The following is a 14,062-nucleotide window of genomic DNA, read 5'->3' as shown; positions in this document are numbered from 1 at the left end:
AATTGTTTGGACTACTTGTTTTTGAATGATCTGCTTTTCATAAAACTTTGGAAAAGGAATATTCCATATTATGTATTATGTTCATAATTATTAATTTCATACATCTGAAAATTAGATCAGTCTAGCTGAATATGTTTCTATTCAAATTAGTTCTAGCTTCCACAACTTGATAAGGCACTTTTTTTAACATTTTGCCCTTTTGTGCATTATTACGCACAAAAGAGTAGAACCACCTGCCTTCAATGAGCCAGTTGGATAGTTTCCTCCCATGAAATAAAACAAAGTCCCTGATGGGATTCAGGCCCACAGTGGTGAGTTTCCCCAGAAACTATTTAGAATTCCGCAACCTTAACCATTCTGCCATGAAGGCCTCTAGATTGACATCATATCAAATCTACTTGTGTTATTCTGATAAAACACCAAGCAGTTTTTATAGAGCACCATGCAAGGTATTGTCGGACACCCATGTTTGATCAACACATACTCAATGTTAATGGTTCGGCCGTGGGTATCCGATGATGCATGCAAGGTAGCTGCAGTATTTGTTATAACTGCTTTTGGTATAACCTTGTCAGAGAATTGATAACACCACCTTCAGCATACCCTTCATCTAGGCCTTTATTGTTGCTTCATCCTGGTCTCAAACTCGCAACCCCATTGCAGATCTTTATCTCATTTTTTGAAGTACTAGTATACAGTACATGTAATAATTGAATTATATGTGGTCCAATTTTGAAGTACCAGTATGCATGTAAAAATAATGGCAAGGATGTAAGTGGTCCAATGGTACATGTGTCTGCCTCTTGGTATAGTGAACATTGATTCTAACCATATTTCTCCATATTACATTGTTTGACGGGAAGATTTAAACAAGCGTGTAGCTTTCTTTACAGCCTATCTATAATAAACCTTTAGCCCACTGGCAGCCACTGATTCATCCCCATGCAACCAAGATCAGTGGGCATGTCATAAGACTGCACATTTGTAACGCTGGTTTTCATTGGATAATCGTGATCTTTAAATTAAGTATTAATACAGCCAAGGTCAATTTATGAAGTAATTTCCTCAAGTAAGGTAAGTTTGCTGTATTATGAATTCATTATAGATTCTAGACAGGTTACATGGCTGCATATAAATGACTATTTTGCTTGTACAGAATTTCTCCTAGTTTCATTGGTTAGAAAGTTTATTTACAGCTTACAGACACACTCTTGAATCTGTTCCTGGAACCAACCAGTATTGAGCAATAAGTTTCCTGCTCAAGGAAACAACAGCTTGCCAATAACGGGATATGAACCCACATGGAAAGCGATCCGTAATTTACTAGTCCAAGTCATTACCCACTTGGCAATGCTGCCACTCTCACAAGTGGTTATATATTTGCATAACAACCATAGCCAATGAGTATGCAAGCAACAAACTATATAGGGCCATATAACCTCATATAACATTTTTATAACTAATAATCAACAGAATAAAATCTTAAAAGTAAGTGACAACAAAACAAATATTTTATTTCGATGTATTTTTTTTTTTGTATTTTTTCCTATAAAATTTTCAATCAATAGACAAGTTCAATAGTTAACAATGTTGAGAGAACATAATTTACAATCTTTATGCACAATAAACAGATGTTGTGTAAGCCACATAGTTCTAATGCTACAGTGTCATATATGCCATTTGTGTACAGTCGGTATATATACACACTATGTTTACATATATATTTACACACATTCATACAGTTTTTGAATCAATTGCACAAGTGCTTATTCGTCTTTGCTTATACTTTGACCTATAAAATAAATATACTATGTTTTGAATTTATAAAATCTGTAAAACAAAAATAGATGACAAAAAAATAGGGTTTATTTTATATAGGGTTGGTATTTTAAACATTAAAACTGTTCCAAATAATTTTGGACCAGATCATGGCCAATAAATAGGGAGACTAAACTATGAAAATAAACATTTTTTATAAGCAAATGGCAGACTGATGACCAAAAATAATATTTTCTCATAACTTTTATACACATTTACCCCAATCTTTCATTCCAACTTATAGAAACAAAAAAAAACCCAAAATACATCTGAACATTTCTGTTTTTTTTTTTATCACCAGTTCATAATAGCTAGCACATTTTATACGCACCAATCAAATACCAGTTTCTTCAACAAGCATTAAATGTCCAAGATTCACAAACAATCACTGTTGTTTGACTACAGTAAAAGCTACATTTAATAATATTCAACAACTTGATTAAGCAAAAATTTCCACCCGTTACAGAATCATTTGTAAGTTAACCTGATAAACAAAAGGTGGGCTTTACATGAAAGTAAGTCTTTAAAATAAAATCATTTGTGAAGAAAAAACTAAAAAAACTTAAAAGATGCATGAATTTGAATAATGCGGCCTGTATCCCCACATTTCTGAGCTAGAACAATAAAGTCAAAATCAGACTGTTAATTTTTTGCAGCTAGTTTTATCATCATGTCTACATTATTTCAGTAAGATATGTCTTATTTGCATGTCATGAGCCTATTTTAAAGTCTCTACAGCATGCAATTTTATAAAAATATAATGATAAAATTCAACACCTAACAATATTCTTAAATATTTATACCTAAATAAGTTAAACATTGCACTTTTTCAGCCACTGTTCCTCCCTTTAATTTCATCAATTCATCTACTTTCTATGGCAGATAAACTTTAAACAGTATATTAAACAAAACTTTCACAATTAACAATGCACCAAAATGTGTACATGATCTACCTACTGATTAACATCAGACAATAACAAAGTTTTCTATCTTGGTCATTATAGTCAACATCACTAACGTTTATACATTAACAAAAAATAGTTAAAAAAAACTTTCTTGGCTGCGAAAATTTAAAAAAAAAAAAAATTAATGCTTTGTCAGTTTCCGACATTTGAGTATAAATAACATTTTTTTTATAGCTCTTTCTAAGTAAGAATCTCTAGTTTTTATAATATTATTGAAGACAAGAGAAAAAATTCATATAAAATATCTAACTGTATAAAAATCACTTTACGCAATCCTATATAAGGTATAAAAGAATAATGCCCAAAAAATCCTTAAGTTACAGTCAAGTAACTTTTATAATTGTAGGAAAACTAATAATTGTGTACAAATGAAAACAGTCATCAAAAGCATATTTGATCATTTATCAATCAAATCGTAACAAAAGGATCGCCACAATGACTGATGATAAAATATTAACATAGCGGAAAACCGGTACGCACTTTGAACCCTCGTCAAACGAGGCAGGAATATAAAGATAGCAGTTAATATGATGTCCTGTCAATCAATCTTAAATTCGAATAAATTTTATTTTTTCTTATTCGTTAAATTCAGTGTGAATAAATCAAAACAATAACCATACATCACGTTCTTCTGTGAACCACATGTTGAAAACTTCAACTTCCCAATCATGTTCAATTCATATAAACTGCCGTGGATTTTAAGGAAATTTATAAGCATATGCACCAAAATTGTTCACTAATCTCTTTCTAGACTGGCAATAGCACTAAAACCCTAGCACATTATAATCTTTCTATTAATCTTCTAATCAAATCAATAAGAATTTTCAGTTCGGTTGCAAGACATAAAAACATGTTATTAAAATATTAAACATAAAATGTCAAGCGAGACAGAGTACTGTGGTTAATCTATGTAAGAAACAGAGATATAATTGTTGCTGAATGGCAACTAAAATGTCTTTGACCTAATTGCACTAAGACATAAATCCGATACGAATTGTGTTCTGTTTAACAGAATATAAATAACGTTATACATGTACGATGACTAATACAAATGCTGCTTTTAAACATGTACTTCTTATATCACCTACTCTTAAAACTTATATATAGGTTTTACAGAAATGTGATTTAGCGAAAGTCAACTGACCCCATAAAATATAGATTTTTATTGTTTATACAGAAATTTTTCAACACTTTACATAATTGGAATTTTACGTGATAATATCATTTTATTTTAAGATGCACTGTTTTTCATCAATTTTTCTCATATATAGGTGGTTTCTTATTGTTAATAATGTTATGTTAATGAAGTGTTTATGGTAAAAAAAACAAAAGACAACATGTAAAAGTATCGCTTTTTAGAAAAAAAAACCCAACTTACATTTTTCATTTCTATAAAAACAGAAAGTAATGAATAAAAAAATTTAAACAAAAATCTGATAATTGTTGGTATTAGTATACTCCAAAAGATCCGTGTTTAATTACAAATATACATTAAAATATGCGGGTTTAAATACCAGTATACTTCAAAATATCTGGGTTAAATTACCAGAATACTTAAAAATATCTAGGTTTAAGTCAATTTACCTTAAAATATATTCTGAGTCTATGTAATTATTGGATTTATCAAACAAAACCCCCAGAAAAGAGTCAGCCAACCGCTTATACATTATCAGAAGTATCGCAAACATCATGTATATGTCATTGATAAATAAATCTAGTTTGAACTACTAGTATTGTTTATGAACGTGCATTTTTCAATCATCTAAAATGACTATTGTATGCAATGACTATTTTCTACTTCGTGTGGACAACAAAACTAACACAAGATTCAGCAGCCATATTAACAGAGGTAGTTTTGCACCAAAATTCAGTTTATAAGTTCGTAACATTTTCTTCATTGCTGATCATTTCAAGAAATACGAAACAACAACATGTACAACAAACCTAACATACTGCAATGTAAACAACCTTGAAACAACATTCACAATTTTGTTCACAAATCATTATTTGACTGTTATCTTTAAGTAATCAATCAATTTCTAGACTTGATTTTTTTTTTTTACCACAAAATTCTCAAGACACGTAACTGTCATAGAGAATTTTTTGATACAGACATTTCAATTTCTAAGAACACCACATGATTTTCATTAACTATTTGATAATAAATAACAATTTTTACAGAATTTACATAACTTAAAGAGGAAATGTTAAGAAACCTAATTTTCTTTTTTTCAAAATATAAAAAAATAATGATATGAAAAGTTTATCTTCTAAGCTCATTCCCATAAAGTCCATCAAGCTTAAAACATGCAAGTCACTTTTGATGACCAGTTCATGAAAAGTTTATTCAGTCCTTCTATCAAAAACATAACATGGAACTGTGCAGCAGCATCAGTTATAATCCTCTCTCATGTTCAACATGGAGTTACTTCCCTTTAGTTGCTGTACTCTCCTCTTTGGAGGTGAAGAAGCTGTACTTCATTTTCTAAAACCTCCGTTTTGAAGGGTAAAGTTACAGAACGGTGTGATTTTATCACAATTTACTGGCAAATAAATGGTCCATAAACAATAAATCACAATATCTTTTTGTGTGCTTTTGTACTACACTCACCAAACAATTTTGGCACTATTTTCCTATATAAAACTATGCAATATTTGATGTGTTTTGAATTGAATAAATTCCTATCCATCAGTCGCTGCGTCTAATTATAGTTTTGGTTCATATGTAAGTACACAGGTTCCCGGCTGTAAAGAGTGTCATGAGCAGCCCGCACGGGATACAGTAATCGAATATCTAACGTTGGATTATGGTCCTTTAAAGATTCTTGCTGATAATGTAGAACTAAATGCATTAATGATGGATGCTTAAAAAACGGTTCCGCAAACCCATAGCCAGTCTTTTTGTGAAGAATTTTACAATGTCCTATACTCCCTTGGCATCTGAAATGTAAATAAAATTATTTTATGTCAGTTTCATATAGAAATGATAAAATTATTATTTTTTTTAAATTGTACTGCCAGAATAGCAAACAGTTCTGACAATATTCAAACAGCAAGGATGCCACCTGCAATGATGGCATGGGTGTTTTCAGTTGCTGCCAACAGGTTAAGTGTTAACATAATACCTCGGCAAGGAAACTTTAAAGACACTAACTATTGTTATTTCAGATAATAGTGCTTGTTCTCATCGAATTTCTTTCATATCTGTTATTTAAAAGTTATCATTCAGTTATTATAAAGTGACATAACAGATTATTGTAGAAAGCACACTTACGAGATTGAGAGTACGTAGACATCACCCTCCTCCTGTTTAGGACGGATTAAGAAAGTACCGTCGGGTTTATCACAGAGCATAGCCTCTGCTTCTCTTCTGTCGCAGTCAATAAACCACGACTCCTTGTTATTGTGAGGTAACACCTGTGCATCGTACGTGGACACATTCTCCGTGTCTTTCTCTTCCAAGATACTGTCCAGATCTGCAGCAGGTACATTCTTCTCCAACAACCACCTGAAATCATTATAAACCATTACCATAAGTTTGTATAAGACTTGTTCTAAAGACAATTTAAAAGCTGTTCATTGTTAATTTGGTCAATTTCAAGCATTTACAAAATTAAATTGGTCCCAAACAGATTAAAAACCAAAACCTTTTACAGAGCAACTTTTGTATAAAACTTAGTTCCGACATGCTCTTCATTAGATTTTAATAAATTTTGAAGGAACGAGAGAAAAAGATCTGTCCGAGTAAACTGTGTTTTCATAAGACAATTTACATTTTTAAAGCATAAAACAGTAAAATTTTTGTCTAGTTAAAAAAAAAACAAAAAAAAAAACCCAAAAAAAACCAGCATTATGCAGATTGACTTCTATTTTTCTAATTAAAATTTCTAGACATCCCCGCCAGATGTCACTTATGCACTTCTGTAGCATGAAATGAAAACCTGACAGTTTGTCTATTAACACTTTAAAAACAATGTCACGCATGCCTTCAAAAGAAATCAAGTTTAAAGAAAATATCAATATAGCTATCAAGAAAATATGCAGACTTCAACCTTATGTTGCCCTGATAAAAGACACATGCAAAAATATGTCTAGACTTGATTAGCCAGTGTTAACATCCATCCAATTTTATGACCGTATTTCTCAGAATGCAGTTCTCAACAGCTGATACAACCGTTCAGTTATTTATTCATTTTCAATGCACTCTTATTTTCCTCCTATATCCATCTTACTATATAACAAGTTTAGTTCGGCCAGCAAACCACACATACAATGAATTTAGAGGTGAAGATCTGATGCAAAATACCCTTACATTCATCATTTTACTACCAGGGGGCACATTGAGCAAAAAGACAAATATTCGGCCAGCTAGCTACACAGGGTTCTCAGAAAATATTCATTGTCAATATTTTAACCCTCCTTAGGAAGCATTAATGTTAAAACTTACTTTTTCAGTTGATCTCTTTGTCGACTAAGTCGTTTTATTTCCGGTTTAAGGCTGTTCATTTCACTGATTAGCGCCCTATTATGCTGCGTTTTCCGTTTAATATCCACCTCAAGCTCGCTCTTATTTTCCATAATACTCATCAGACGTCCTTTCAATAGTTCAAAATTTTCGTGCAGTCTGAAATATATTAAAGAAATAATTCAAGTCAAGTCATTTTTACTTTATAAAGTTGGCTACACAAATTACGATACAAATCTTTGCCTACATGAAAATCTGACTGTTTTAAGTCATGAGTATATTTCAACACATTTTCAACTTCATAATTATAAGCAAAGAAAACAGCAGAACTGGGCATTGTCAAGAAAAAGCAAAACTGCACATTATTTAGATATCAGCTGAATTTTTTTTTTTAAACGGACATGTCTAGCTTCTATTTTTGGAACTACACATTGTAATTTAATTATTGGGGTATCATGATAAAAAGTACAGTTTGACAGGCAGCAATTTTGAGCTGCAGGCTGCCCAGGCTATATAATGGTGGCAAAAGGTAATAACTGCTTTCAAACAGGTAATGGGTAAAGAAAATTATGTGAGATGTCAACCTTACTTTAAACTGTTGTTGACTTTTATGGGACTGATGCCCTTTTTATATTATGCAAAAAAACACACCAGTTAAAATCCCAGCCAAAAAATATATATATCGGTATGTAAAAAAACAAAGCAGTCAGGTTCGACTAATGCACTTTTTTAGTCTGTGTTCTTCTTTGTTATTATTCATTTACATGCATTTCCCTTATTAATATTGGCACTTAAGTTTTGTTTATTACAATGTTATATATAGTGCAAGGAATCTCGTGACATCCAACAAAATATTGCAGTGTATATTTCACACTTTTAGAAAACTGATAAACAACTTCTTCACTTTCTCCTAATGCATCATTTTTATTGAAACAACACAATTTATATACTATAAATAAACAAAAATCCTTAATAACTTTTACATCCTATGATCATTTCTATTTTCGCAACTTTTTTCATTTAATATATTGTCAACATATTACCACCGCAGTGTTGATTTTACGTAAGAACACGCAAAAAGAGCAAATACATTTAAGCAAAAATCCTTAATAATTTTTACATGCTATGATTATTTCTATTTTCGCAACTTTTTTCATTCAATATATTGTGAACATATTACCACCGCAGTGTTGATTTTACATAAGAACACGCAAAAACGAGCCAATACATTTAGAAAAGAACAACAAAATCTTTAATAAAACCCAGGTCATACCTTTGAATCTCATGTGGTGATGCCTCGCCATGGAAACGTTTATGTAACTCCATCTGCTCCTCAAACACGGCAATTGTTTCTTTGAAAGCATCAAGCGCCTGATGTTTGAGCTGCAGATCCAGCTGCGTCTTCGAGTGTTCATCGTACAGGGAGTCGTACTCCAGTTCCTTAGTCTGGAAATCCTTATTGATTTGTCGCAGACGTAACTTCTCTTGTTGTATATCATCTGACGGGGCATTATCCTGAAACATGCAAAATTTCAATAGTTCACAATCTGAATTTCGTAGTAAATAAACTGCTGAAAGACTATTTACATAAAAATTATCAATCTATTCGATTACAACATTAAAAATCTATTATCTTTTGTCAACTAGTGTATAATTAAAAGATTTCTGAATGTTAAATTTCCCTGCAGAAAGTAAACAAAAAAGAAAATTAACACTGCTTAAATAGCAACTTTAAATGCTTCTGAAATGGTTCAGTAATAATCAACATGTTAAGGTAAAAAAAATGTTTTGAAGACTTACCACTGCTCTACTATGGCACACAGGGTATAATAATTTTATATCTAGTGTCCGGTTATATATTGCCAACGAATATTGCTTGTAATATTGAATTAAATCCACTACAGAGTCACTTGTCAAAGGCTCCACAAATCCGTATTTTCCATCCCTATGAAATATTTTAATAAGTTTGTTAGCTCCACCTTTTCTAAGCGTTAATGTGTAATCCCCAGGTGTGGATGCATCACGCACCAGAAAAGTGCCATCCGGCTTGTCACGTAAAAGTTCATTCACTTCCTCTCTTGATATCGTACCCCAGTACCACTCAGCTTCTTTAAGCTGATCTTGTGGAGACATCGTGTTATGCTTTATCGAAGAGGGATGTAAATCCTCCGGGATCTTAGGGCGAGGTGGTATTGGGGGTGGGGAAGGAGGGGTGGATTCACCCCAACTCCCATTTCGTAATAACTCCTCAAAAATGTCTATGTGTAATTTGGTGTTTTCAACAATTTCACTGCAAAAGAACAAAAAAAAATTCTTTCAATGATATTACATACACATAATGCATTATGACTAACAGAAATGAGTGGAGGTTCTTTTTATAAACTTCAATCTGCTGCAAAAGTTAATACTTATCCTTAAAATACTACCCAATTTAATTTTGTCTCTGTTTCAAAATTATTTAATGAAAGCAACATATCTTACATTATTTTTTCCCATGGTGGTCTCAACAAGATGTGGCAAAAAACATGTGAGAGTTTATCAAGGCCATCTTCCATTCCAGAATCATGTTGTATCCGCCACAATCGTATAAAGTGACCCATGAGATAGCGCAGAGTTGACTTGTGGGCAGAAGGCATTTGCTCGACTAATTCCAACAAGCGTTTCACCAATTCTGCATTCTCTGTTATATTTCCTGCAAAGAAAAACCATATATATACATCCATATGTACGTATATCTGTAATATCTACAACAATTTTGCGGGCACTAACATTTAAGTACTGTAAATACAACGTAACAAAACCTTCTTAGTTTCATAGGGGACGTAATTTCTTTAGGTAAAGGAAGCCTGAAAATGCATTTTCCCACATGCATGTCATACTCATTTAGTAAGTTATATCCTTTCTGTTTACTTTATTCCCAGACAAAGATGAATAAATAACTTTTTGCCATCAGAATGTCAAAAACAACAAAGGATATTTTGGAAGCCTGACAAGAGCAGACTGAGATTTCTGACCGACAACATGCTTATCACAGAATGACATAAATGTCACAATGAATAAACAAACGCAAATATCAACAATTTCATCAGAACGGGGAGAAAAGAAATGACCGAATTCTTTTCCCTTCTACAATATTATAGTCAGTATAAGTCTGAATTTTTCAATATAAAAATTAAAATTTCAAAGAAAAAGTGTTAAAATATCAATTACATATCAAATTCGGTTAAATACAAATATATAATGAAGTTCAAAAGACTTGGCACATGGAATTTTCCATCATGCAATTGAGGTTGGGATCAGATATTCTAAATTGTTTCTTCCTTGGTAAACCACAACAGAAAAAAGTAGGGCACCACAATTATGAAGTAAAGTGAAGTCACACGGAAGAAGAATAAATTTTACACGCTAATTGGTAATTTTTAATACAGTTTGTGGTTTTGCGTTTTTGACTTGCAAATCGCAACACAATGCATGCAAAAAATATAGCCAACAAATATATCAACCCAAATAGTCCTAATATGCTTGCTATTGACACTCCTGTTTTTTTTCCCTGTCTCTTTGAGTCATAAATGCGTTAACTTATTCTGAAATGTACGTAAGATTTCTTGTTTTTCTTTTTTCCTCCCTCTTGTTATATTTTATGTCCACTCCCCATGAAATATAGCCAAAGATATCAGGCATGATCACAATATTGATTTGTTACCCATTATAACAACTTAATAACATGCCATTTATTTTCACATGAAGTATCGAATTTCAAAATCAGTCATGGAACTGTACAATGAAAGTTTAACGGTTTTCACCATCAAAATCCTGCTATTTATAAGCCATATTGTTGTAAAATACTGATATTGAAAACCTATAGAATATACTGTGGTCGGACTGGCCTGGCTCTATACTAGTGGCGAAAGATTTTAACTCGAGGTTTGCACGGGGCTCAAAATGAAAATACAAGCATCAACTTACTGGCAGCATCTATAAAGTAGCTGTACATTTCAACTGGTATGACTGGGTTTGGTAACTCCCGCAAGTATTTCTTCAGAACACCAGCTACGCAGTGCACATTGAAATTATCCAAATTCAACTGGCTGACATCACTCACTGAAATGAAAATACAAATTATATGTTAATAACTTCTTTGGTCATAATCTATTTTTATGTATTATGAGTTAAGGCAAAAATAAAAATATGGGTACTGACTTTTGTATTAAATATGTTGCTACTGTTGCTTCTTCAAACATGCAAAAAATAATGGATCAGCATTCCGAGTGTCATATAAATCTGATTATTTCTTGCCAATTTCTTTTTTCCTCATCTCAAAATAAAATCATTTATTTCTCTGACAATTCCCTCCCTTACCCCCCACCACCAGCGAAACTAAATAAAATTTGAAAATCATAAAAGAAAATCCTATAATCCTTCATAAATTACATCAAAATTCTTATGACAAAAGCCTCTGTTTTAAATCTGTTACTTTTTTCTTCATATTTTTTTAATCTTCCCAAACTGTTTCAAAACAAATGTTCTTTGCTAAGTTACTTTTAAACAGAATTTATAAACATATCAGACCACTTACTATGTACAGAGACTGTAACACGCATTTTGTTTTTTTGTAGAATCAGAGAAACTTCAAGATTATTTAGATAAGTAAATAGACTGGGGGGTTATTAAGTTTCAGACACTGATTCTAATACTTAGAAATGTAGGAGAAGAAAACTGTGTAATGCACGTGGGACGGGAGTGCCAGCAAGCAAGCAGTGATTCCATACATATTATTACAATCTTCGCTGCACTCAAAAACTCCCTCCATATCGACATTCTTTCTACGCATGCAGCATTTCATTTCTTGTATAAACTGTTTACCCCTCTGAATATTTAGTTACAGAACTTCCCCTGCTTTGGATTGGAACCGTCTATTTTCTAGTTTTAGGTATTTAAATGTCAGAAGAAAGAAAAACAATCTGTTAAAGTTTAGTCAGACTGCAAAAAAACAAAAACCCCAAGCCATTCTAAACTGATTGCACATTTCTGTTTTTGTTCAGGTTTTAAATCTTTGGCATGGAATTTTCGTTCTGAAATTACTGTAGCCAGTATAACTGTAATGTTTATAAAGTTTAAATGAGGAATACATTTTATTCAATATGGTATTAAATACAGATGATCAATCATGAATTTTTATTCCTTAATGAATATTCATTATGAATTGGGAGATTTTTTGCCAGAATTAGGCCGGATGTTTTTGTCATGAAATGAATTATTTAAATTGTGTATTGTTATAACAGGTCAAAACATTGTACAAAACTTATTTCAAGTCATCCTAACATATTTAAAAGCCAGAGAGTTCGGAGTAATCACACCAAGGAACAGCACGACCTGATCTTTATAATACAGACACACTATTTTCCTGGATCCATTGGTTCCCAGTCTTACCAACAGTCCCTTAACCGATTGTAAGTTATTCAGTTAATACAAATTTTTTTAATATATATTAATTTTATGAAAATTGAATTCATAAACCTTTATGCATTAAGGCTGGGCTTCATTTATGAATAAACATTTTAATATAGTTATATATGTCTTTTCTATAAATAGCTTCTACGTACAGGCAGGAGTTATTGACATGTATGTTTTAGTCAGTATAAATTACGAGATCAATAAGAAGATTTGGCATTCAGATTCAGTTACAAGTTTCGTAATAATTTACATACAACTATATCAAAGTAATGTGATCCTTTTATATATCATACATGTATGCCCTTTCTAATACCCTACCCTGCCATAATCAATAGGTTTTACCCATGCAACATGCTCTCCAATGTAAGCTATACAGTCCAGTTGAACCAAATTTTAAAATTTTCCCTAAAAATGATCAATGGTTTGGATGGACAAGTCTATTTAAGACATTCAGTTTGGATAAAGTTATAAGTAGTAAATAGAACTTTACCTTTGTTGAATGCTGCCTTAATTTCATTTATTTCTTCAGTCTTTGCTGAAATTCTGTAAACACTAAGGGCTTCAGATTCTGAAATATAGAATATCAATTTCATAATAGTTGATTTTTCACCATTAAATTCTTAAAACCACAATTTTAGTAAAAACTCCATAAAAACATAGGGATTTTCTTAAATCCTAACTGCACATACAAAATTACGATCATTATTTTGTCCTTGTTTTGTAACATGTCCATTTAAATCAAGGCAGAAAATAACTTGTTAATTTAGGCAGATTTAATTCACTTACCATGATCGCTGCAAGCTTTCTCAATTTCTTCAACACATTTCATAACCACTATTGGGGCCTCACCATGAGATCTACTCATCTCATCTGTCAGGTCTGCTCCAAAAACAGAATCTGTAAATCAAACAAAACCCCATGATTAACTTCACTTGTTTTTGTAAATTACTTTCAGTAGACTCATTTTAGTTCAGTTCACACAATGAAACAACAGCACTGATCATCTTGTCTAGGTTATGCAACAAATCAATGTGTCATAAATCAGGCTTCTCTTTCCCTTTGTAAGACCCAAAACAGCCAACATAAATTCAATATGAAGTAAGGTAACTCTTGCAGTCAGCAAGTGTAAATTAAGCTGTGAGAGTAGTCCCCCTTTGCTTACAAAATGTCTGGTGACCCAGTAACCTGTATCTGAAATACATGACCCACATATAACAAAGACGAGCTGTGTTACACAAATAGAACAGGTTTCAAGCAATCTACAGTCATTATCATAATGTGTTGGAGCACAGTCAAAATTTATTAACCAGACTTCTTAAATGCTTTTACAAAATAGCAGTGTCAATATTCTTTGAAAAAT

General features: G+C 32.1%; 1 protein-coding gene across 1 annotated transcript in view; it reads right to left on the bottom strand.

Annotated features, from left to right (window-relative positions):
- Positions 1 to 1,510: 1,510 nt before the first annotated feature.
- Positions 1,511 to 14,062, bottom strand: part of LOC132758571 (phosphatidylinositol 3-kinase regulatory subunit alpha-like) — a gene marked incomplete at its 5' end in the record, with an annotated part of 74,757 nt that continues 62,205 nt past the window's right edge. Inside the window, 9 exon segments of the mRNA XM_060750247.1 lie at positions 1,511 to 5,723; positions 6,058 to 6,291; positions 7,231 to 7,407; positions 8,522 to 8,763; positions 9,049 to 9,538; positions 9,730 to 9,940; positions 11,215 to 11,349; positions 13,193 to 13,270; positions 13,489 to 13,599. Coding sequence (XP_060606230.1) covers positions 5,486 to 5,723; positions 6,058 to 6,291; positions 7,231 to 7,407; positions 8,522 to 8,763; positions 9,049 to 9,538; positions 9,730 to 9,940; positions 11,215 to 11,349; positions 13,193 to 13,270; positions 13,489 to 13,599 — 1,916 coding nt within the window.

This window comes from Ruditapes philippinarum, unplaced genomic scaffold (assembly GCF_026571515.1).
Source record: "Ruditapes philippinarum isolate M1 unplaced genomic scaffold, ASM2657151v2 ctg336_1_1_1_1, whole genome shotgun sequence".
Lineage (NCBI taxonomy): Eukaryota > Metazoa > Mollusca > Bivalvia > Venerida > Veneridae > Ruditapes > Ruditapes philippinarum.
The sequence above is the reverse complement of the archived record's forward strand: the minus strand, read 5'-3'. Positions and strand labels throughout refer to the sequence as shown.